Here is a 22,032-nt window from a genome sequence, read left to right as displayed (position 1 = left end):
ATCACGTATATATACGTGATCCGGCGCACAGCTGCCACCCTGTAGCAGTAAAACTGCTATAGGACAGACAGCAAGTGGATATATCTCTATAAATATATCTATCTATCTATCTATCTATCTATCTATCTATCTATCTATCTATCTATCTATCTATCTATCTATCTATCTATCTATCTATATACATTTATATTTGTATCTATCTATCTATCTATCTATCTATCTATCTATCTATCTATCTATCTATCTATCTATCTATCTATCTATCTATCTATCTATCTATCTATCTATCTATCTATGTATATGTATATATATATATATATATATATATATATATATATATATATATATAATTTGTATCTATCTATATATATATAGATCTGTATCTATCTATAGATATAGATACATAGATATATATACTGTATATACATACATATTTGACTCATGTTGATATATAAAAATGCTACAAAAAAGAAAAAAGGATACATTTATGTCAATGTCCCAAACAAGTGATCTGTTATGGTGTTTATCCCTCGTTCACATTGAACGCGGCTTTGAAATCGTGCAACTTCATTTGAAATCGCACCATTTCAAAGTCGGATTTCAGTGCGACTTCGGGTGCAACCTAGATGTCTATTGAAGTCGCCAAAAGAAGTGCAGGAATTACTTTTGCAAATCGGTGCGGCGCCGCAAAGTCGGCGTTGCACTGATTGGAATAGTGTCATTGGCAATGGGCTGCGAGTTGTCATGCGATTTGACCTGTCAGATTGCTCCAATGTGAACTAGGGCTTAGACAGGTTTACTCTATACAAGCCGGCGTTCCTATTATCAGTATTGGTAATAATTGAGAAAGTCCAACAACTTTATCATCTGCGACTGTGGCTTGGCGACTCTCCTCGGTGCGGAGTCATTCCTCGAGTCCTCTGCTGGCAGTTTCTGTGGTTTTCTTTCTCATGCTGTGAATGAGAAGGTTTATCTTGGGACGCAGCCTGCTCCCGTCCTGGAGGTTGTCCCCGTGCCTGCCGTCCATGGACGGGGTCACGGCCTCTGGTGTCACAGCCCTGGAAGGGAGGCTGTTCTGTGGCTACCAAAATAGAGAGCGGCAAATAAGGCGGCTGACCCCGCCGCTGGTCACTGACTAATCTTAGAAACCTTTTAAACTTGTAAGCTGCTGACGGAGCACATGTGACGGTCACTCGGCCAAAATCGTATTTTATCCATAAAAGGTTCACCTGCTGCCGGGACCGACGTCCTCCCATGTGGGATTTAAAGCTGAACTCTGTGCAGAAGGAAAGACGCAAAATCAACGCAGCTCTGTATTCATAAATACATCATTAAATGTATTTCCTGCCACCTGAATGTGACTGGCATCAGCCTATTGCAGTGCCTGCACAGCAGAGCTCAGACTAGAATCAGAAGATCAGCACAAGGAGCCAATCAGTTCATGTGCTGTCAAGGAGCATGCTGATAGGAGGAGAGAGCAGAGTGACTGAGAGATGAGCTCAGCACTGGGCTGCTTCTCTTTTTTTTCTGTCCAGTCACAGGCTGGATGTCCTGGACTCAGAGGAAGTGGGTTGAATAATGTTGAGCATCAGTCTGAGGACATCTAGTGGCAGAAAAGAGGTACTGCTAGGAAAATCAGGAGCGAAGATAAATATTGCTGCAAAAGCTGTTTTTTTATCTTGTAATGTGCTATTCATTTTTATTTTGTTGTGTTTGGCTTGAGTTCTGCTTTAGAGCAAAACTTCCAACGGAGAAAAATTATAAAATGGGCATGCAGCTTTTGTTGGAAAGTGTCATAACTGGGTTTTTGTTTTTTTTTTGCAGTATGAAGCCAGATTAAGGAGAATTCAGCTTGTTTCCCATCCCAGTGATACGCTGTGACAACTTTACATGCTATGTGTCTCTGGGACAGGAAGTGAGGGGAAATCTCCCCAGCGGGGACACAGACAATATATAAAACCTGACAGGGTTCTAACTCTTTCCCTGTTAGTCCAAAACTACACTTTGGTGGACTTTGCAGCCTGTCACCTCAGGGGTGGGGGGGGTTGGGGGTGGCTTGGGCAGGGCAGCCCGGCTCTCATCTGTGCTATTAGACCCTGGCCCGGCTCTCATCTGTGCTATTAGACCCTGGCCCGGCTCTCATCTGTGCTATTAGACCCTGGCCCGGCTCTCATCTGTGCTATTAGACCCTGGCCCGGCTCTCATCTGTGCTATTAGACCCTGGCCCGGCTCTCATCTGTGATATTATATCCTGGCCCGGCTCTCATCTGTGCTATTAGGTCCTGGCCCGGCTCTCATCTGTGCTATTAGACCCTGGCTCGGCTCTCATCTGTGCTATTAGACCCTGGCCCGGCTCTCATCTGTGCTATTAGGTCCTGGCCCGGCTCTCATCTGTGCTATTAGACCCTGGCTCGGCTCTCATCTGTGCTATTAGGTCCTGGCCCGGCTCTCATCTGTGCTATTAGACCCTGGCTCGGCTCTCATCTGTGCTATTAGATCCTGGCCCGGCTCTCATCTGTGCTATTAGACCCTGGCCCGGCTCTCATCTGTGCTATTAGGTCCTGGCTCGGCTCTCATCTGTGATATTATATCCTGGCCCGGCTCTCATCTGTGCTATTAGACCCTGGCCCGGCTCTCATCTGTGCTATTAGATCCTGGCCCGGCTCTCATCTGTGCTATTAGACCCTGGCCCGGCTCTCATCTGTGCTATTAGATCCTGGCCCGGCTCTCATCTGTGCTATTAGACCCTGGCCCGGCTCTCATCTGTGCTATTAGGTCCTGGCTCGGCTCTCATCTGTGATATTATATCCTGGCCCGGCTCTCATCTGTGCTATTAGATCCTGGCCCGGCTCTCATCTGTGCTATTAGGTCCTGGCCCGGCTCTCATCTGTGCTATTAGATCCTGGCCCGGCTCTCATCTGTGCTATTAGGTCCTGGCCCGGCTCTCATCTGTGATGTTATATCCTGGCCCGGCTCTCATCTGTGCTATTAGGTCCTGGCCTGGCTCTCATCTGTGCTATTATATCCTGGCCCGGCTCTCATCTGTGATGTTATATCCTGGTCTGGCTATCATCTGTGCTGTTAGATCCTGGCCCGGCTCTCATCTGTACTATTAGATCCTGGCCTGGCTCTCATCTGTACTGTTAGATCCTGGTCTGGCTATCATCTGTGCTGTTAGATCCTGGCCTGGCTCTCATCTGTACTATTAGATCCTGGCCTGGCGCTCCTCCCTCCCCTTCTCCTTTTTTGTGACTGCAGGGAGGGAAGGGAGTAGTGGTGCTGGGAGCAGGCGCCCTCTGGTGGTCGGAGGGTGGCAGTGCAGGTTGTGCTAGCTTGCTCTGCCCGCAGTGCAGCCCAGCTCCCAGCAGGTCACAGACTGGCACCCCTGCCTTAGTGGATGGAGGAGTGGGCTTTTCTCGGCAGGCTTTTTTTTGCATGCAGACCAATCTAGGTAATGCCCACATGTAATGCTGAGCTGCCACGATTGAAAAAAATTAAACCCAATCAATGAAATGGGCAGGCCAGGGACAGTAAGGCTAGGGTTGGAAAGGCTAGATGATGCTGGATGTTCTCCAACCAGGAAATGAGGTGGGCTCTATCTGACTTGCTGCAGATTCTAATGCACAATGTGAGAAGCTCATGGTGTGCAGTGAAATCAGAGTAATCTGTTTCAGTACAGGAGAGGAGTCGGTACAAATGTGCAAGACTAAACTTTGGGTTTAAATTTGGGTGAGTGGAGGAGGGAGGGGAAGTCTTGTGCAGTCAGTCTGAGAAGGTTTTTTTTTCCCGGTGTTCGGTCATTGCTGGTGCAGTAATAAAAATCTGATCCTGCAATTTAGTAAATACGTAGAAGCCACATAAAACTTGTTCCAGGTGAAGGTTACAGGGAGCGTTCCAAGTCCGCACTCTCGGAGAACGCGCCAAGCTGATCCCTCCATGGGTGAGGCTTTGGCCGCGGTTTCTCCAGTCGCAGCTAAATTCTGGAACCATGGAACTGTACGGCCAAACCAAAAGTAGCGAAAGCGTCCGAGGTGGTGATTGGTGCACTGAGCAGGCTGGCAGTGGCCTGGCTGGATTTATCCCAGTATAAAACTCTCTAATGCAGCCGAATCCTCTTGGCTGGGATGAGGACTGGCTGGAATTCCAGAGAGAGCGCACCATGTGACTCGCCGTCCCAGGGGAACGCTGCCTTATGCTTCCCACGTGTGATTTAAAGGGACACTACACCTTTCCTAAACGTGTATTGGAGGAGTCGGATTCGACTCATTAAGACCCCTTTCACACCGGGGCGGTGTTAGCGGTAAAGCGCCGCTAGTTTTGCTGTTATAGCGGCGCTTTGCGGCCGCTAGCAGGGTGCTTTTAACCCCCACTAGAGGCCAAAGAAAGGGTTAAAAGCGCCCGTGTTGTGGCACTGCCGAAGCGTTTGCAGGTGCTTCGGCAGCGCTGCCCATTCATTTCAATGGGGAGGGCGTTTTGGGAGCGGCGTGAACACCGCTCCTATACCACCCCAAAGATGCTGTTTGCAGGACTTTTTTTCCGGTCCTGAAAGCGCACTGCTCCAGTGTAAAAGCACTCGGGCTCTCACACTGGGGAGTCATGAGAGGCACTTTTCAGGCGTTTTACATGCACTATTTTTAGCGATAAAACGCCTGAAAAGCACCCCGGTGTGAAAAGGGTCTAAGAATTCATGGTTGAAGAAAGTCAATGGAATTCCTATGGAGCAAATGGATTGGGTCAACCAAACTAGAGTATCCCAAGGACCCAAAGCTAAAAATATTATCTCCAAATCCATTCATCATGTGTATTGTTCCTGGAATCTTGGAGCGCTTTCTATATTTTTTCCAGATCTGTGCAGTAATCCAGTGTGAGGCTTTTCCTGTAATAAAGACCGCTCACTGCTGCTCTCTCTCCTTGTCCAGGGTGACTGGTCTTGTCTCCGCCCCCTCCTGTAGTTTTCAGTAGTGGATGGAGTCTGCTGGGCCCCTCCCGCAGCTCTGCTCTGTGTAGTGTACAGCACCAGTGATGATGTCACTGCTACTTTTACGTGGTAATATCTGGGTTTGCAAAGGCATTTATTTTCAGCCCTCTCTTCTCTACATCCGTTCAAAGTGCAGAACTTTTATGGCTTGTCTGAGCTTTCAGAAAGCAGGGGGTGGAAAGCTAAGGTTGCACACTGCAGAGCTCAGTTAGAACTGATTGGAGGAAAAGGGACACACCCCCTTCACACAGCACACAGGAACAGAGAAGAGGATGTGAATCACAGGTTGTGTGCTGGAGCCCTCTCTTCTCTACATCCGTTCAAAGTGCAGAAATGATATGGCTTGTCTGAGCTTTCAGAAAGCACAGGGGCAGGAAGCTGAGGTTACACGCTGCAAGGCTCAGTGAGAGCTGATTGGAGGAAAAGGGACACACCCACCTACACACGGGATAGGGCTGAGGCTGTCAATCACAGGCTGTGTGCTGGAGCCCTCTCTTCTCTACATCCGTTCAGAGTGCAGAAATTATATGGCTTGTCTGAGCTTTCAGAAAGCAGGGGGGCGGGAAGCTGAGGTTACACACTTCTGAGCTCAGTAAGAGCTGATTGGAGGAAAAGGGACACACCCACCATCACACAGCACACAGGAACAGAGCTGAGGCTATCAGTCACAGACTGTGTGCTGGAGCTCCCTCCCCTGTGTCAGGAACACAGAAGAGATTTATGCTGAAGCAAACAGAAATGCCACTTAGTGCTGTGGATGGAGACAAGCACGCTTGTATATTCCATGTCTAAGATTTACAACCACTTTATAGCAACCAGCCTGACCTGGACCGGAACGCCGGTGCCCAATTTCTGAAGTTTGGTGCCTTTGTGCGCCCCATTGTGTGCGTGTAAAAATGCCTTTTTTGCGAGGTGCGGCGAACACAGCGGATGTCATTTTTGAATAAATTGCAACTCAGTTGTCTGCCGGTTTCCATATACAATGCGCAAATCAGAATGGTTGGCGGGGCCTTGAACTCGTTCCAGCGGTTAAGAGCCGTTAGATAGTCTGCATTCGCGGCTGGCTCCATTCAGCGCCCGTGAAAGCTCTCTCGGTGTCCTTTTGTTGGGACGATTGTATTCTCTCCCTGGCAGAGACGGAGACTGTCACAGAGCGAACGAGCTGCCAGCCCTGTGTACATATTGACAGAAATCAGGTGTGTCACAAATAAGGGTTACCTTGTTTAACCAGCGGATTATCCAATTGTTTCAGCCTGCGAGGGGTTAGTATCCGGCACGGCCAGATTTGCTTAATATAACATTTCGCTGGTGCCACTTTCAGACGCTCGTTTAACCCTTCGCTGCCTAAACAGGGTGAAGTGCCCGATATTTAGGAGATAAATATTCTGCCAATTGGGGGGTATTATTATTATCTTTTAATGTTGAAGCTGAATTGTGGATAATAAAGACAGCTTGTTTCCATGTATACATTTATAATAAAATCATTACATTTAATTTCTCATCCATTGAGGGACATAGGTAATCTTATACTGTCAGGTTATACTGCCACCTACAGGAGGACTGGATACTGGCAAAAAACAACTGTGTTCCTTAGTGAACTCCAAGAAAAGGATTTAATGATGAGTGCAAAAATCCTAATTTTCTTTCTTATCCATTGAGGAACACAACTAATCATTTACTGTCAGGTTATACTGCCGCCTACAGGAGGATAGAACAGTAGCAAAAAACAACTGTGTCCCTCAATGAACTTCAAGAAAAGGATTTACTGGTGAGTGCAAAAATCCTAATTTTCTTTTTTGTCCATTGAGGGACACAGGTAGTCATTTACTGTCGGGTTATGCTGCTACCTACAGGAGGACTGGATACTGACAAAAAAAACAACTGTGTCCCTCAATGAACTCCAAATAAAGTATTTAATGGTGAGTGCAAAAATCCTAATTTTCTTTTTTGTCCATTGAGGGACTCGGTAGTCATATACTATCAGGTTATACTGCCGCCTACAGGATGATTGGACACTAGTAAAAATGACCGTGTTACCTGTGAGTGCAAAAATCCCTATTTTTTCAGTTTATTGAGGGACACATGTAGTCATATACTGCTGGATTATACTGCTGCCTACAGGAGGATTGAGCACTAGTAAAAAACAACCCCAGTAGTCATGATCTTTGGTTGATTTTCTAAAACTGGTGCACACAGAATCTGGTACAGCTGTGCGTAGTAACCAATCAGCTTCAACCTCTGTGACCAAGTGAGTGGGGCGAAACATGTTAGGGGGTGTGGCTGGAACGGCGCTGGCTGAGGCCACATTCATCTACATACTAATGTACTTGGGTTGGTGAGCGGCGCCTTGCTTCTCCTAGAAACTGATTGGTTACCATGCACAGTTGCACCAGATTCTGTCAGGTTATACTGCCGCCTACAGGAGGATTGGACCCTAGCAAAAAACGTCTGTGTCCTGCAATGTATGTCACTTCTGTCAGCTCTGTCAGCTCATTCCCCACAGTTACAACCTGTTGTACCACTTCTCCCACCCTATTAGATTGTAAGCTCTTTTGAGCAGGGCCCTCTTAACTCTTTTATTTTATTGTAATGTATCTGTACTGTCTCCCTTTTATATTGTAAAGTGCTGGATAAACTGTTGGCGCTATATAAATCCTGTATTATAATAATAATGAAAAATCCTATTTTCTTTCGTTTCCATTGAGGGACACCGGTAGTCATATATTGTTGGGGTATGCTGCCGCATACAGGAGGATGGGACGCTTTCAAAAAATGACTGTGTCCCTCAATGGATTCCAAGAAAAGAATTTAATGATGAGTGCATAAATCCTCATTTTCATTCTTGTCCATTGAGGGACACAGGAAGTCATATATTGTTGGGTTATACTGCCGCCCAACTGAGGAGTAAAGCTAGCCAAAAGCGACCCTCAATGAACTGCAAAAAGAAAAGGTTTTAGCAGTGAGTGAAAAATTCCTATTTTCTTGTTCATTGAGGATCACAAGAAGCCATTGGCTATTGGGTTATGCTGCCACCTCCAAGAGGACAAAAAAATGTCTGTGTCCCTCAATGAATTCCAAGAAAAGGATTTACCAGTGCGTGCAAAAATCCTATTTTCTTTCTTGTCCATTGAGGGACACAGGTAGTCATATACTGTCAGGTTATACTGCCACCTACACTAGGATTGGACATTCGCCTAAATAATGAAGTGTTCTTGTGTCTCTCAATGAAATATGATTTACCAGCTAATGTAAAAATCCTATTTTCCTTCTTGTTTATTGATGGACAAAGGAAGTCATATACTGTCGGGTTAGGCCGCCACCTACAGGAGGACTGGGCACTGGCGAAAATTGGCAGTATATGACTTCTGTGTTCCTCAATGGACTCCAAGAAAACAGAAAAATTGTATCAAATACTTACCATGATTTTCCTTTCCTTTCCTTTTCATGTAGTATGCTGGCATAGATTGGCACCAGGAAAGGAACATTACGGTAAGTATTTGATACAATTTTCAGTTTTTTGTGTTCTACAATGAAGTTCAAAAAAAGGATTTAGCACAGAATATGAAAGTTTTATTTTCTTTTTCGCCCGGCATGGGACCCAGAAAGTCATATACTGTCATTATCAGTTAGTGTCCAGTCCTTCCGTAGGCAGCAGTATAACCCAGTAGTATATAACTTCTTGTGTCATGTGTAAGGTTGGGTGGGAATGGGTTAAAAATAAATTTCACTTACCTTACCCCTCCCTCTCTAGCAGCCAGCACTCTTCTCTTCCCTCTAATGCTTTGGGTGGGCCCTCGCCATCCTTGCTCACAGTGTAGGGCTGCTGGTCTCAGAGTACTGGTCTTGCATTGTACTTGATGATGTCAGAGTGCTGGTCCTGCATTGTACTTGATGATGTCAGAGCACCGATGAGAAAAATGTTCCGGGCAAGCGATGGGTAAGGTGAGTAGGGCACCGTAGACAAAAAAATGAACATTTATCCCTTGCCCTGCTGGGGGAGCCCAACTGCAAGGGTAGTTTGTAGCAGTTCCCCGGAGTTCAGATTTAAATCTACCAGTTAACCCTTTCCAGGTCACACCGCAGACTCCAGACTGAATGTGAGTGACGATTGTCGGGGACAGATGGAGTCTGCAAATTAGTGTCATTAGCATAAGACTGATTACAGCAAAATGCTGATTTTAATATTGTTACTTTTCCTGGATTTTGCTCTTTTTATATTTATTTATTTTTTTATCCCGTCTGTTTGCCCTCCCTGCTCTGCTGGTGTTTGGTTATCCCATATTATGCAGTGTATGTGTCCTCATGGTTCACTTGATACCGACTTCCTGAGATGACAATGAGGAGCGAGCACTATGTAGGAGAAGGAGCCGCCTCTGCCATGCTACCCCCCCCCCCATGAATATGCAAACCAAGGGAAACTCATGTTCAAAAGAAATTGATTGTGCAGCACAGTGGCTGAGTGGTTAGTGCATCCAGCTACAAGCACTGGGGTCACTGGTTCAAATCCCAACCACAGAACTACCTGCTTGGAGTTTGCATGTTCTCCCTGTGCCTGTGTGGGTTTCCTCCGGGTACTCCGGTTTCCTCCCACACTCCAAGACATGCTGGTAGGGTAATTGGTTCCTGTCTAAATTGGCCCTAGTATGTGTATGTATGAATTAGGGCTGGGAGATTTTCTTAAAAAAAAAATCTTCGATTCTCTTAAAAAAAAACTTGATTCACGATTCAAATCGAGTTTTTTTTTTCTTTGGAAACCGCGCCGGTCCCGAGGCGCTGCGGGCATGAGCTTTTAGGTGAGGCTGCGGCTTCGGCCTGATCCGCGGCGTCCGGCCTCGCAGACTAGGCCGAAGCCGCGGCCTCACCTAAAAACTCCTTGCCAGCAGCTCTTCAGGCCCGGCACGGTGTCAGCGCCGGTCCGGAGGCGCTGCGGGCATGAGTTTTTAGGCGAGGCCGCGGCTTCGGCCTAGTCCGTGGCGTCCGGCCGTAGCAGCGGACTAGGCCGAAGCCTACAAACTCATGCCCGCAGCGCCTCGGGACCGGCGCGGTGGAAAAAAAAAATGTTAAAAAAAACGATTTGCTTAAGTTTTGAATCGATTTCACCTCTCAACTCGATTCAAGATTTAAATCGATTTTTTTCCCAGCCCTAGTATGAATGTGAGTTAGAGACCTTAAATTGTAAGCTCCTTGGGGGCAGGGACTGATGTCAATGTACAATATACAAGCGCTGTGTAAATAGTTTTTGCTTTATAAGTACCTGAAATAAATAAATTAACCAATGGAGTCCCCAGGGCTTGCCCTATACTATAGGCTTTAATGGGCGTGCCCAAAAAAAAACACGCAATTCTCCTCCTATACTACAAGTTGAGTGCAAAAAATGCATACACAAACACACAAAAGATGTACTATCAGATTTGGATACACTGACAAATTGAAGCCAAACTCCAGATAACACTTTATAAGCAGTTTTGTTCCTTTTGGGATAAAGATTTTCTTTAAATGAATAAAAGCTGATCATCGCAAGCGCCCCTGTCAGTAGTAAATGTTTTGCCTGAGCAACAGATTTACTGGCTGGATCACCAAGTGGAAATAAAAGAAGGTCTAAAAAAGAAAACGAATGCAGCTGGCATATCTAAGGATGGCCGTACACTATACCAGGGTTTCTCAAATCCAGTCCTCAAGGCGCCCCAGCAGGTCATGTTTTCAGGATTTCCCTCAGATGAAACGGCTGTAGTAATTACTTAGGCAGTGACTCACTTGTGCAAAATAATGGAGAGCCTGAAAACATGACCCGTTGGGGCGCCTTGAGGACTGGAGTTGGGAAACACGGGGCTATACAATTAGATTTACCAAAACCATATAATAGGAGGTCAAACCTAAACACTTTCAATGTGTATGCAGTCAGGCAGGCCTCTTACACTACATAGTTGAAGGTAAATCTAAAGAAAATTGTATATTGTATGGCCAGCTTTAGGATTGGTAAGCTGCAGTTGTTTTTGGATTTACGGGTAGACTAACACCAGAATGCAGTGCGAGAAATGCACGTTCCATGTGTGTTTCCCGCGCTGCATTCAAAACGCAGTGGATGTGCGATCTGCTGCAGGTGTCAATATATTCTTAACGACATCCCAAACAGATCACCAATGCAGTGCGTTTGGCTACACCGGATCGCACACTACCATGGTACCATGCGATTTGGTGCGGTGCGTTTTTGAAAAGTAGCGTTTTAATTACCTAGCGCATTCAAAGGTGGTATGGGATCATCAAAAAAACACGGCTAAACATTTGTTGTTACATCTCTAAGTCCATGAGAAAGAGGCCTAACACCTCTACTGTACACAGTGATGACATCCAAACATGTTTCAAGCACTGGGAGCCTTAGGCTCAGTTCACACCTAATACCGATGCGGCTCACAGCAGGGGTCCGGTGCGTCCCCGTTCACCGTTTCAGGTCCGATTTCAGCCTGAATTTTGGGCTGAATTCGGACCTGAAACAGACCAAAAGACGCACAGGACTTCTGTGCAAATTCGCACCGGAGCCGCATCGGAGATATATGAACCGTCTCCATAGAGAGCCGGTCACAGTCTCCTGCTATTGTGAATTGGATGTGCATCCAATTCACAATAGTGTGAACCCGGCCTGAAGAGGAGAGTGCAGGAAAGAGCCCAGCCGTGTGCTTCTGCTCCAGGAAGCTGCCGCCTCTGAATAGCGCTGTCACCTCTGTGCCACTTAGAAGACGTGTGCCAACCACAAGACTTGCCGAACAGAACTCCAAATTACCATAAAGATTTCCACAGTGCGTGTTTTCAATGCACAGCTGATTGTGCAGATGTTTATCTGTGAATGTGCCCCTTAAATTCAGTGTAGGATCTCATTATGTATGTATTGTCCCCCCCCCTGGTGGTCAGGCCCGGCGCTCTCCACACCATCATCCTGTGACCCCCCCCGGATAGGATCCCATCTGATAAATCTTGCGGATTTCACTTCTTTCATTATCGTCTTAGCATCTCCTGTCGCTGATCGGCTGCCAACTCCAACATGTGTTATCTCATCCCCACAGAGTACAAGCCAAAACAACCTGTACCCATTAACCCCCGCACTGCCACGGGGCACCCGGCTGTGTCTCTTGGCCCGGGAATGTCGTGTTTACATTGGTCGTGGCGTGCCAAGTACGACGCGATTTTTATTGTAGACAGTAGTCATGGCTGAACTGAGATCCCCCCGTCTGTGTGATGTGTAGTGACACGCCAGATATTTCTTCACTCCGCTCACATGGGGACACCGGCAAAACACCTGGCTTCACACCATCGCACCACCTGCACGCTGATGTGCGTTAAAGTACTTGCATTGACACGCATTGTGCGTTTTTTTTTTTTTTACGCATTTTTTTTTTTTTTTTTTAAAGAAAGTTCCTTAATTTTGTATTTCCTTCCTCCTTAAATATGGTGCGTTCTGTAGTCGCCCTAGCGTCCTTGCATTAGTGTATACTGGGCCTATTGGAAATGATTTTTACTTGTTAATGCATCCCTAACGCTCATGGTGTGACTGGGTCCTTAATGCGCAGCTTTAAAAAAATATGTGTGTATATATATATATATATATATATATATATATATATATATGTATATATGTATATATATATATATATATGTGTATATATGTATATATATATATATGTATATATATATATATATATATATATATATATATGTATGTATATATATATATATATATATATATATATATATATATGTATGTATATGTATGTATGTATTTAATACACATATACAAATATATATATATTTGTATATGTGTATAAAGTGTGTATGTGTGTATAAAATATATATATATATACATACACACACACACACACACAATTTTTTTTTATAATTATATATATATATAATTATAAAAAAAAATATTTGTATGTGTTATATATATATATATAAAAAAATTGTGTATATATATATATATATCCCCAGTGCCGGCAGCACTTATGCAGCCCCAGACCATGACACTCCCACCACCATGCTTGACTGTAGGCAAGACACGCTTGTCTTTGTACTGCTCACCTGGTTGCCGCCACACATGCTTGACACCATCTGTTTATCTTGGTCTCATCAGACCACAGGACATGGTTCCAGTAATCCATGTCCTTGGTCTGCTTGTCTTCATCAAAGTGTTAGCAGGTTTTCTTGTGCATCATCTTTAGAAGAGGCTTCCTTCTGGGATGACAGCCACGCAGACCAATTTGATGCAGTGTGTGGCGTATGGTCTGAGCACTGACAGGCTGAACCCCACCCCTTCAACCTCTGCAGCAATGCTGGCAGCACTCATACATCTATTTCCCAAAGACAACCTCTGGATATAACACTGAGCACGTGCACTCAACTTCTTTGGTCGACCATGGTGAGGCCTGTTCTGAGTGGAACCTGTCCTGTTAAACTGCTGTATGGTCTTGGCCACCGTTCTGCAGCTCAGTTTCAGGGTCTTGGCAATCTTCTTATAGTCTAGGCCATCTTTATGTAGAGCAACAATTCTTTTTTTCAGATCCTCAGAGAGTTCTTTATCATGAGGTGTCATGTTGAACTTCCAGTGACCAGTATGAGAGAGTGAGAGCGATAACACCGAATATAACACATCTGCTCTCCATTCACACCTGAGACCTTGTAACACTAACAAGTCACATGACATCGGGGAGAGAAAATGGCTAATTGGGCCCAATTTGGACATTTTCACTTAGGGGTGTACTCACTTTTGTTGCCAGCAGTTTAGACATTAATGGCTGTGTGTTGAGTTATTTTGAGGGGACAACAAATTTACACTGTTATACAAGCTGTACACTCACTACTTTACATTGTAGCAAAGTGTCATTTCTTCAGTCACATGAAAAGATATAATAAAATATTTACAAAAATGTGAGGGGTGTACTCACTTTTGTGTGATACTGTATGTTGTCTTAGGACAACCCATTCAAAACGAATGAGCTGCCAATGCTTCCTAATGTGACCCTATTTTTGTATTGCAATGCATGGTAATGCATTGCATTAGTGCCATTGGGGTGCCATTTAATTATCCTTGACTCTAGACCACTTAGAAGCCTCAGTGAGCCTCAAACACTGCCTGCAAATTTTGCAGCCCTCGGAGCCTGAAACATGTTAGAGTGACAACTCTGTAAGATGGAATAGAGCTGTCCCTTTAGAATGACATGGCCATGGTTGCGTTCCCATCTGCCCCCCCTCCCCTCCTGAAGACTTCTGGGATGTATGACATCATATTGGCCTAAGCCAGAAACCAGGAAGTAACAAAAAAAAAAGTAAAAAAAAAAAAAAAAAATTTAAAACATGTAAATATAATATACTTTCCTATCTATTTACTAATGGTAGTAGCATAAGGATTAAACATAGTTAATGTTGATTGAGAAAGTGAAGTTCCACTTTAATAAGGGTGTTATCACCACCTCCATGTGATTAATGAGGACCGGTTTGTGCCGCCCCCTCGTCTCATTAAATCGCTGTCACAGATAAGAATATTCCTGTTTGTTTGGCAGATCAGGAGCTGACTCACCTGTATTCTCTTCCTGCCTCTAAAACACACTTATCTGTCTTTTATAATCTTCCCAGAAAGGTAATAACTGCTTTCCGCATCCCCACCCCCTCCTTCATCCATAGGGAGATGTGATTGCAGAATGACTTAAAGCAGAACTCCGGGCAGATATAAAAGACACAAATGAATGTAGCTCTGTAATCATGAATGCATCATTAATTATCTATTTTTTAAATACAAACACCTGAATGTGACCTCTGTGCAGCAGAGCTGGAGTGTGAGACAAAGAAGCAGCACAAGAAGCCAATCAGTTCACGTGCTGACAAGAAGCATGCTGATAGGAGGAGAGAGCAGAGTGATGGAGAGATAAGCTTTTCACTGTGCTCCTTATTCTTTCGTTGTCCAGTCACAGGCAGGAGGCGGGTCCAGGACAACCTGAGTTGAATGATGCTAGGACATCTAGTGGCAGAAAAAAAGTGCCCCAAGATGACATCAAACGAAACGCGTCGGTAGGAGCAACGTGCTAACGTCATCGCGCGAAACGTCCCATTGTTTGTTAGTACGGACGTGCGTATTGCGGCCGGCCGCATATTTTTAACCATTTTTTGTAGTCATAACCTTGCAGGCGTTTGTGTTTTTAACATTTAATAAAAAACCTAGGAGGTTTTACCTATGGCCACTCTTTGAATTTTTTTCTGAGCTACGTTCGTGCCACCATTTACCAAGCTGTGTACAAGCCTAAAGTGGAGGATTCGTCCAGCTACATTCCGGATCAGACGCCCCTCAGATGCGGTGATTGGATTGATGTCGGAATATCATTGAGGAAAAGGCCCTGGCTGGGTGTTAGCCACGGGCATTTCTTGCCTGTGCAGCTGGTAAGCGTACATTCCTAATGGTGGTGGATTCACGGTGTCTGTCAAGCAAAAGTCACATGAATTTCTTTGAACCGTTCACACGCTGATTCACTTTCCGTCAATGACTCACCTTCTGTAAAAGAATTTCTGATTGGAACTTTGATTTACCGTCACAGAATTACCCACAGAGTCAATTACTTTACAGTTGGGACTGTTTTTGATGTATCACTTACTTATCACTCCTGGTTACGTTGTATAAGGTTAAGGTCCACTTACATATTAGTTAGAGCGCAACCATATTTTGTTTTTATTTTTTAGAAAAAAAGTACTGCAGGTGAAATCTGTGAATATTGCTGCAAAAGCCAGTTTTGTTATTTTGTTTTTTAATGGGCAGTTCATATTTTTTTCTTGTTTTTGGCTGGAGTTCTGCTTTAAAGGGGAACTATAGTCCACTTAGTTTGAATGGACTTGTAAAGTGTCTTGCGTGTTTCGTCCGATCGCTTCATACCCTGAACATTTTGGTACTCCAGTCTACAAATAAGTACACATAGTAGTCTTACAATCTATTTTAAATATATGTTTGGTAAAATTAACACAGCTGGTTTTTTTGTTGGAATAATTACATTTTTTTTTTAAAACTCAGTCGTTTTCAGGAGTAGAGTATAAATGGACCACATATAAAAAACAATCAAGTTAGATCACCTTATGAAAAAATATTCACAATTTAAGACATAAATAGAATGTGAACATAATTTGAATTTAAGAACAAAAATGTTCTCTTCCATGTGATCAGATACAAGGGACTCTCTGCAGTCTCTAATGATTTTAAACATCCACAATGCTTGTAGCAGCATACCATGTAATCATTGCCTAGGTTTAAGGTCAGGACGGCTGCTGCTGCTGCTGCTACCTCATTCATTTTAATAAACAGATACTGTTTGTAATCACCAAGCTTCGGTAATGCTGATGGATTTTCCGCTGCTTCACCCAGAGTCAGGATTTTAATGACAGGTCCTTTTTGATTCTAATATACAGACACATGTCTTTATAGAAACAGAATACGTCTTGTGTTTATTTAGCTGTATAAGGTACAGACAAGCAAATGTAGCATCAGCTGATGGAAAAACCACAATTATCATACAACACACAAAGGTCTATTGGTACTTGGCGTTCCCCTAGAGCCTGTATGCTGTCTATCTGTCTGTCCGCATAGTTTCTCTGCAGGGCTTAAATCCTGTGTGTTGTCTGTCTGTCTTTACACATAGTTTCCCTGCAGGTCTGAGATCCTGTGTGTTGTCTGTCTGTCCATACACATAGTTTCCCTGCAGGTCTGAGATCCTGTCTGCCATTCATCTGTTTTTCCACATAGTTTCCCTGCAGGGCTGAGATCATGTCTGCTGTCCATCCACATAGTTTCCCAGCAGGGCTGAGACCCTGCATGTTGTCTGTCTGTCCATCCACATAGTTTCCCTGCAGAGCTAAGATCCTGTGTGTTGCCTGTCTGTCCATCCACATTGTTTCCCTGCAGGGCTGTTGTTTGTCTGTCCACATAGTTTCCCTGCAGATCTGAGATCATGTCTGCTGTCCGTCTGTCCATCCACATAGTTTCCCTGCAGATCTGAGATCATGTCTGCTGTCCGTCTGTCCATCCACATAGTTTCCCTGCAGAGCTGAGATCCTGTGTTTTGCCTGTCTGTCCATTCACATCGTTTCCCTGCAGGGCTGTTGTTTGTCAGCATAGTTTCCCAGCAGGGCTGAGATCCTGTGTGTTGTCTGTCTGTCCATCCACATAGTTTCCCTGCAGGGCTGAGATCCTGTGTATTGCCTGTCTGTCCATTCACATCGTTTCCCTGCAGGGCTGTTGTTTGTCAGCATAGTTTCCCAGCAGGGCTGAGACCCTGCATGTTGTCTGTCTGTCCATCCACATAGTTTCCCTGCAGAGCTGAGATCATGCGTGTTGTCTGTCTGTCCATCCACATTGTTTCCTTGCAGGGCCGAGATCCTGTGTGCTGTCTGTCTGTCCACGTATTTTCCTGCTGAGATGAAATCACACATGCTGTCCATCTATCTGTCAGCATATTTTCCCTGCAGGGCTGAGATCCTGCGTATTGTCCATCTGTCTGTCCTCAGTATGCTTAATACTAAGTGCCGGTTCACACAGGGGCGACTTGTCAGGCGACCTAGTCGCCTGACAAGTCGACTCCTGTTCTGTACAATGGAACCGTTCTAATAGGAGCGACGCAAGTCGCTCCGACTTAGAAAAAGGTTCCTGTACTTCTTTTGGGGCGACTTGAGGCGACTTGCATAGACTTCTATGAGGCGACCTGCAAGTCGTGCCGCCCCTAGTGTGAACCGGGGCTTAGGCTATGTTCACACTTGTGCGTTGGGGGAACACATGCAAAATTGCGCACTGTCCTACAACACACAGAGACACACAGCCCTTTTGCAGACATGCAGAAATTCCATTTATTCGTAATGGCACCCACATGCATCTTGCTAATGCGCATGTGTCAAAATGCATAGCAACAAAGTACCATACTTTTTGGTGTGGTGCCTTGTTAAAAAAAAATGGTCAGGTACTTCTTTTGAGAGTTTCTCGGATATAGGGCAGCTGCAAACCCAGGTGTGAATGAAACCCTACCGAGAATATAAGAAACTATATCTGCTCTTATATAGTTACAATGTATCAGAATCAAAATACTTTATTATTCCAAAGGGAAATTATTGTATCACAAGGGAGTTGCAATTATGGTGCCTCTAGTGGCCATATTAACTCACTACAACATAATTGTAATCTGAGGTTTAGTGTATCAATGGGGTTTATTTACTAAAGGCAAATAGATTGTGCACTTTGTAAGGTGCAGTTGCACTCTGCAAGTGCAGTTTCTCCAGAGCTTAGTAAATGAGGTAAAGCTTCACTCTGCAAAAGTACCAGATGCTTGCATATGATTAGATGATGGAAGTCAGCAGGGCTTCTGCTCATTTAGTAAGCTCTGGAGCAACTGCAAAGTGCATATTGTATTTGCCTTTAGTAAATCAACCCATATGTGTCATCTGTGAGCCAGCATCTGAATGCAGGAAGTTGATGGTGATCCTGGATAAAGGTGGCGTCCATGAGAGATAAGCAGATGAAGTCATTGTCAGGGGGAATTACCGTGATCTCAGTGAGAGGTAATAAATACCTGGAATTGTTGCACTAACATATTGGGCTTGATTTACTAAAGACAAATAGACTGTGCACTTTGCAAGTGCAGTTGCTCCAGAGCTTAGTAAATTAGCAGAAGCTCTAGTGAATTCCACCAACCAAGCATGTGCAAGCATAAATTATGTTTTTTTAAATTTTCCTTGCATGTGATTGGGTATTCTTTGCAAAGTGAAGCTTTACCTCATTTATTAAGCTCTGGAGCAACTGCACTTGCAAAGTCTATTTGCCTTTAGTAAATCAACCCCATTATGTAGCATGCTGCACTTACTATAAAGGAATATATCTGATGACAGGTCCACTTTAAGCTCAGGCACCCAGGTTTGAATATTACTGCTCATTACGGCACCATTTTTTTTGTTCATTGGCACTGTGACCTCTGACCTCTGGGCACCTGTTAATTGCTCCTGAATTGACTCTTTGGAGGAAATCACATACACTGGAGTATATTGACCGTGGTCGGAGGTCAGGACTTGGTGTCATTGAACTCTGACTTCCATTGTTTTGTGGAGCAGATCAGGAATTTTCCAGAATTAATAAAGATCTCCATTGATATTTGTTTTTTCTGACAATCGATCCAAGAAATCCTGATGTGTAATATATGGAGATGTGGAGGTGATTATCTGGGGGTTGTATTGATGCCGCATCATGTTGTGTATATCCCTCCTTTGGCAATGCCAATTAGCTCCCATTCATCACTTACAGCTGAAGTTTCCTTTCCTATCTCCTCCTATTTTTCCCTGGTACCTCCTATTTTTCCCTGGTTCCTCCTATTTTTCCCTGGTACCTCCTATTTTTCCCTGGTTCCTCCTATTTTTCCCTGGTACTTCCTATTTTTCCCTGGTTCCTCCTATTTTTCCCTGGTACTTCCTATTTTTCCCTGGTTCCTCCTATTTTTCCCTGGTACCTCCTATTTTTCCCTGGTTCCTCCTATTTTTCCCTGGTACTTCCTATTTTTCCCTGGTACCTCCTATTATTCCCTGGTACCTCCTATTTTTCCCTGGTTCCTCCTATTTTTCTTTCCCTGGTTCCTTCTATTTTTCCCTGGCACCTCCTATTTTTCCCTGGTACCTCCTATTTTTCCCTGGTACCTCCTTTTTTCCCTGGTTCCCCTGAATCCCTGGTGATCTTGCCATGGAGGTCCTTCTTCAGACACTTCCTGTTAGAGGGTCAGAAAAAGCATGGTTGGCAAGTGGTAAACTTGAATAGGATGCATTTGGCAGTGGTACTGAAAGTGCCATGCTGTTTAATGTTACCGCGAATCAAGGCACGTGCGCAACGCGGAGTGGCTACACGCCACTGTTCTAGCAGACGGTCGAGGTGGGGGTGGTAAAACCACAACTCAACTGCTTAGTTTTACCGACGCCTTGTCGCTTGTGGGAATGATTCCTAAGATCCCGGACTGGGCCGCCACCACTTCCTGAGTGACTGCGGGGAGGGTGGTAAAACTGTGGCTCAACCACCTGATTTTATCGCCCCCTGGCTGCTCATGTGAATAATTCCCAAAGCCCCAAAACTCTTTGTCATACAAGGTCACTGTCGCCTCCCCAGCCGGGCCGCTCTCTGCGCACCCCGAACGCCGGGATTCCCGAAAGAGAAAAAAAAAACGTTTTTTTTTGTTTGCATTGAACATCGAGATTTATACATTTTTAATATCGCGCTTCCTTTTCTACTTTTAAAAAGTAGACAGAAACAAAACAGCATCTCTTCTTCTCTTGTCATGTATAGAGTGCAGCCGGATCAGATGAAAGGCTGATGGCTGGTGGCATTGTATGTATTTCTCTCCTGTAAACTCTCTTCCTTTATGTTGTGTTTTCTTGTTTTCTCTAGATGAGGGGGATCCCTTCGATTTGCACAAAATTCCTCTTATCAGACGCTTCTCACCGCGAATATTACATCAAAGTCTCCTCCGCCAATGTCTTATTAAATATTGTTACAATCATCTCTTTGGTTCTTACAGAATCAATGGGCGCATGGCTTTCTTCATGCTTCTTTTTTTCTCTCTAGTTCGGTAATGAGCGGCGCCGTTCGTGGCTTTCCCTTCTTTTGTGCGTTCTGGTGCCTAATGTATGTGCGCACCTTACATCGTCCAACGTAAAGCTGAACTACGTCCATACCTTCAGTCTTGCACAGATGTACAGGCTCCTCTCCTGTACTAAAATTTCTTACTGCACACTGTGAGCTTCGCACAGTGTGCATCAGAAGCCACAGCAACTCGTTTCCTGGATGGAGGATATGCATTAGAATCTGCAGCAAGTCGGAGAGTGCCCCTTTTTTCCTGACTTTCTTTTGGAATCATCTAGCACAATGGTCTCTATCTGCAGCCCGGGGGCCAGATGCGGCCCTTTGCTTGCCTCTACTCGGCCCTTGGGACACTATTCCTTCAACTGACACCAGAAATGGGGCACTATTCCTCCAACTGACACCAGAAATGGGGCACTATTCCTTCAACTGACACCAGAGATGGGGCACTATTCCTCCAACTGACACCAGAGATGGGACACTATTCCTTCAACTGACACCAGAGATGGGACACTATTCCTTCAACTGACACCAGAGATGGGACACTATTCCTTCAACTGACACCAGAGATGGGACACTATTCCTTCAACTGACACCAGAGATGGGACACTATTCCTTCAACTGACACCAGAGATGGGACACTATTCCTTCAACTGACACCAGAGATGGGACACTATTCCTTCAACTGACACCAGAGATGGGACACTATTCCTTCAACTGACACTAGAGATGGGACACTATTCCTTCAACTGACACCAGAGATGGGACACTATTCCTTCAACTGACACCAGAGATGGGACACTATTCCTCTGACACCAGAGATGGGACACTATTCCTCCAACTGACACCAGAGATGGGACACTATTCCTTCAACTGACACCAGAGATGGGACACTATTCCTCCAACTGACACCAGAGATGGGACACTATTCCTTCAACTGACACCAGAGATGGGACACTATTCCTTCAACTGACACCAGAGATGGGACACTATTCCTTCAACTGACACCAGAGATGGGACACTATTCCTTCAACTGACACTAGAGATGGGACACTATTCCTCTGACACCAGAGATGGGACACTATTCCTCCAACTGACACCAGAGATGGGACACTATTCCTTCAACTGACACCAGAGATGGGACACTATTCCTCCAACTGACACCAGAGATGGGACACTATTCCTTCAACTGACACTAGAGATGGGACACTATTCCTTCAACTGACACCAGAGATGGGACACTATTCCTTCAACTGACACCAGAGATGGGACACTATTCCTTCAACTGACACCAGAGATGGGACACTATTCCTTCAACTGACACTAGAGATGGGACACTATTCCTTCAACTGACACCAGAGATGGGACACTATTCCTCTGACACCAGAGATAGGACACTATTCCTCCTGCCAAGACCAATGATAGAGCACTA

At 44.7% G+C, this 22,032-nt stretch overlaps 1 protein-coding gene across 1 annotated transcript in view; it reads left to right on the top strand.

Annotated features, from left to right (window-relative positions):
- The window catches only part of TCF7L2 (transcription factor 7 like 2), a gene marked incomplete in the record, with an annotated part of 292,196 nt that overhangs the window by 174,757 nt on the left and 95,407 nt on the right, over positions 1-22,032 (top strand). Inside the window, 1 exon segment of the mRNA XM_073595873.1 lies at positions 8,429-8,467. Within this exon segment, the coding sequence (XP_073451974.1) occupies positions 8,429-8,467 (39 nt within the window).

This window comes from Aquarana catesbeiana, linkage group LG08, assembly GCF_042186555.1.
Source record: "Aquarana catesbeiana isolate 2022-GZ linkage group LG08, ASM4218655v1, whole genome shotgun sequence".
NCBI lineage: Eukaryota > Metazoa > Chordata > Amphibia > Anura > Ranidae > Aquarana > Aquarana catesbeiana.
This window is presented reverse-complemented; position numbering and strand designations above follow the sequence as displayed.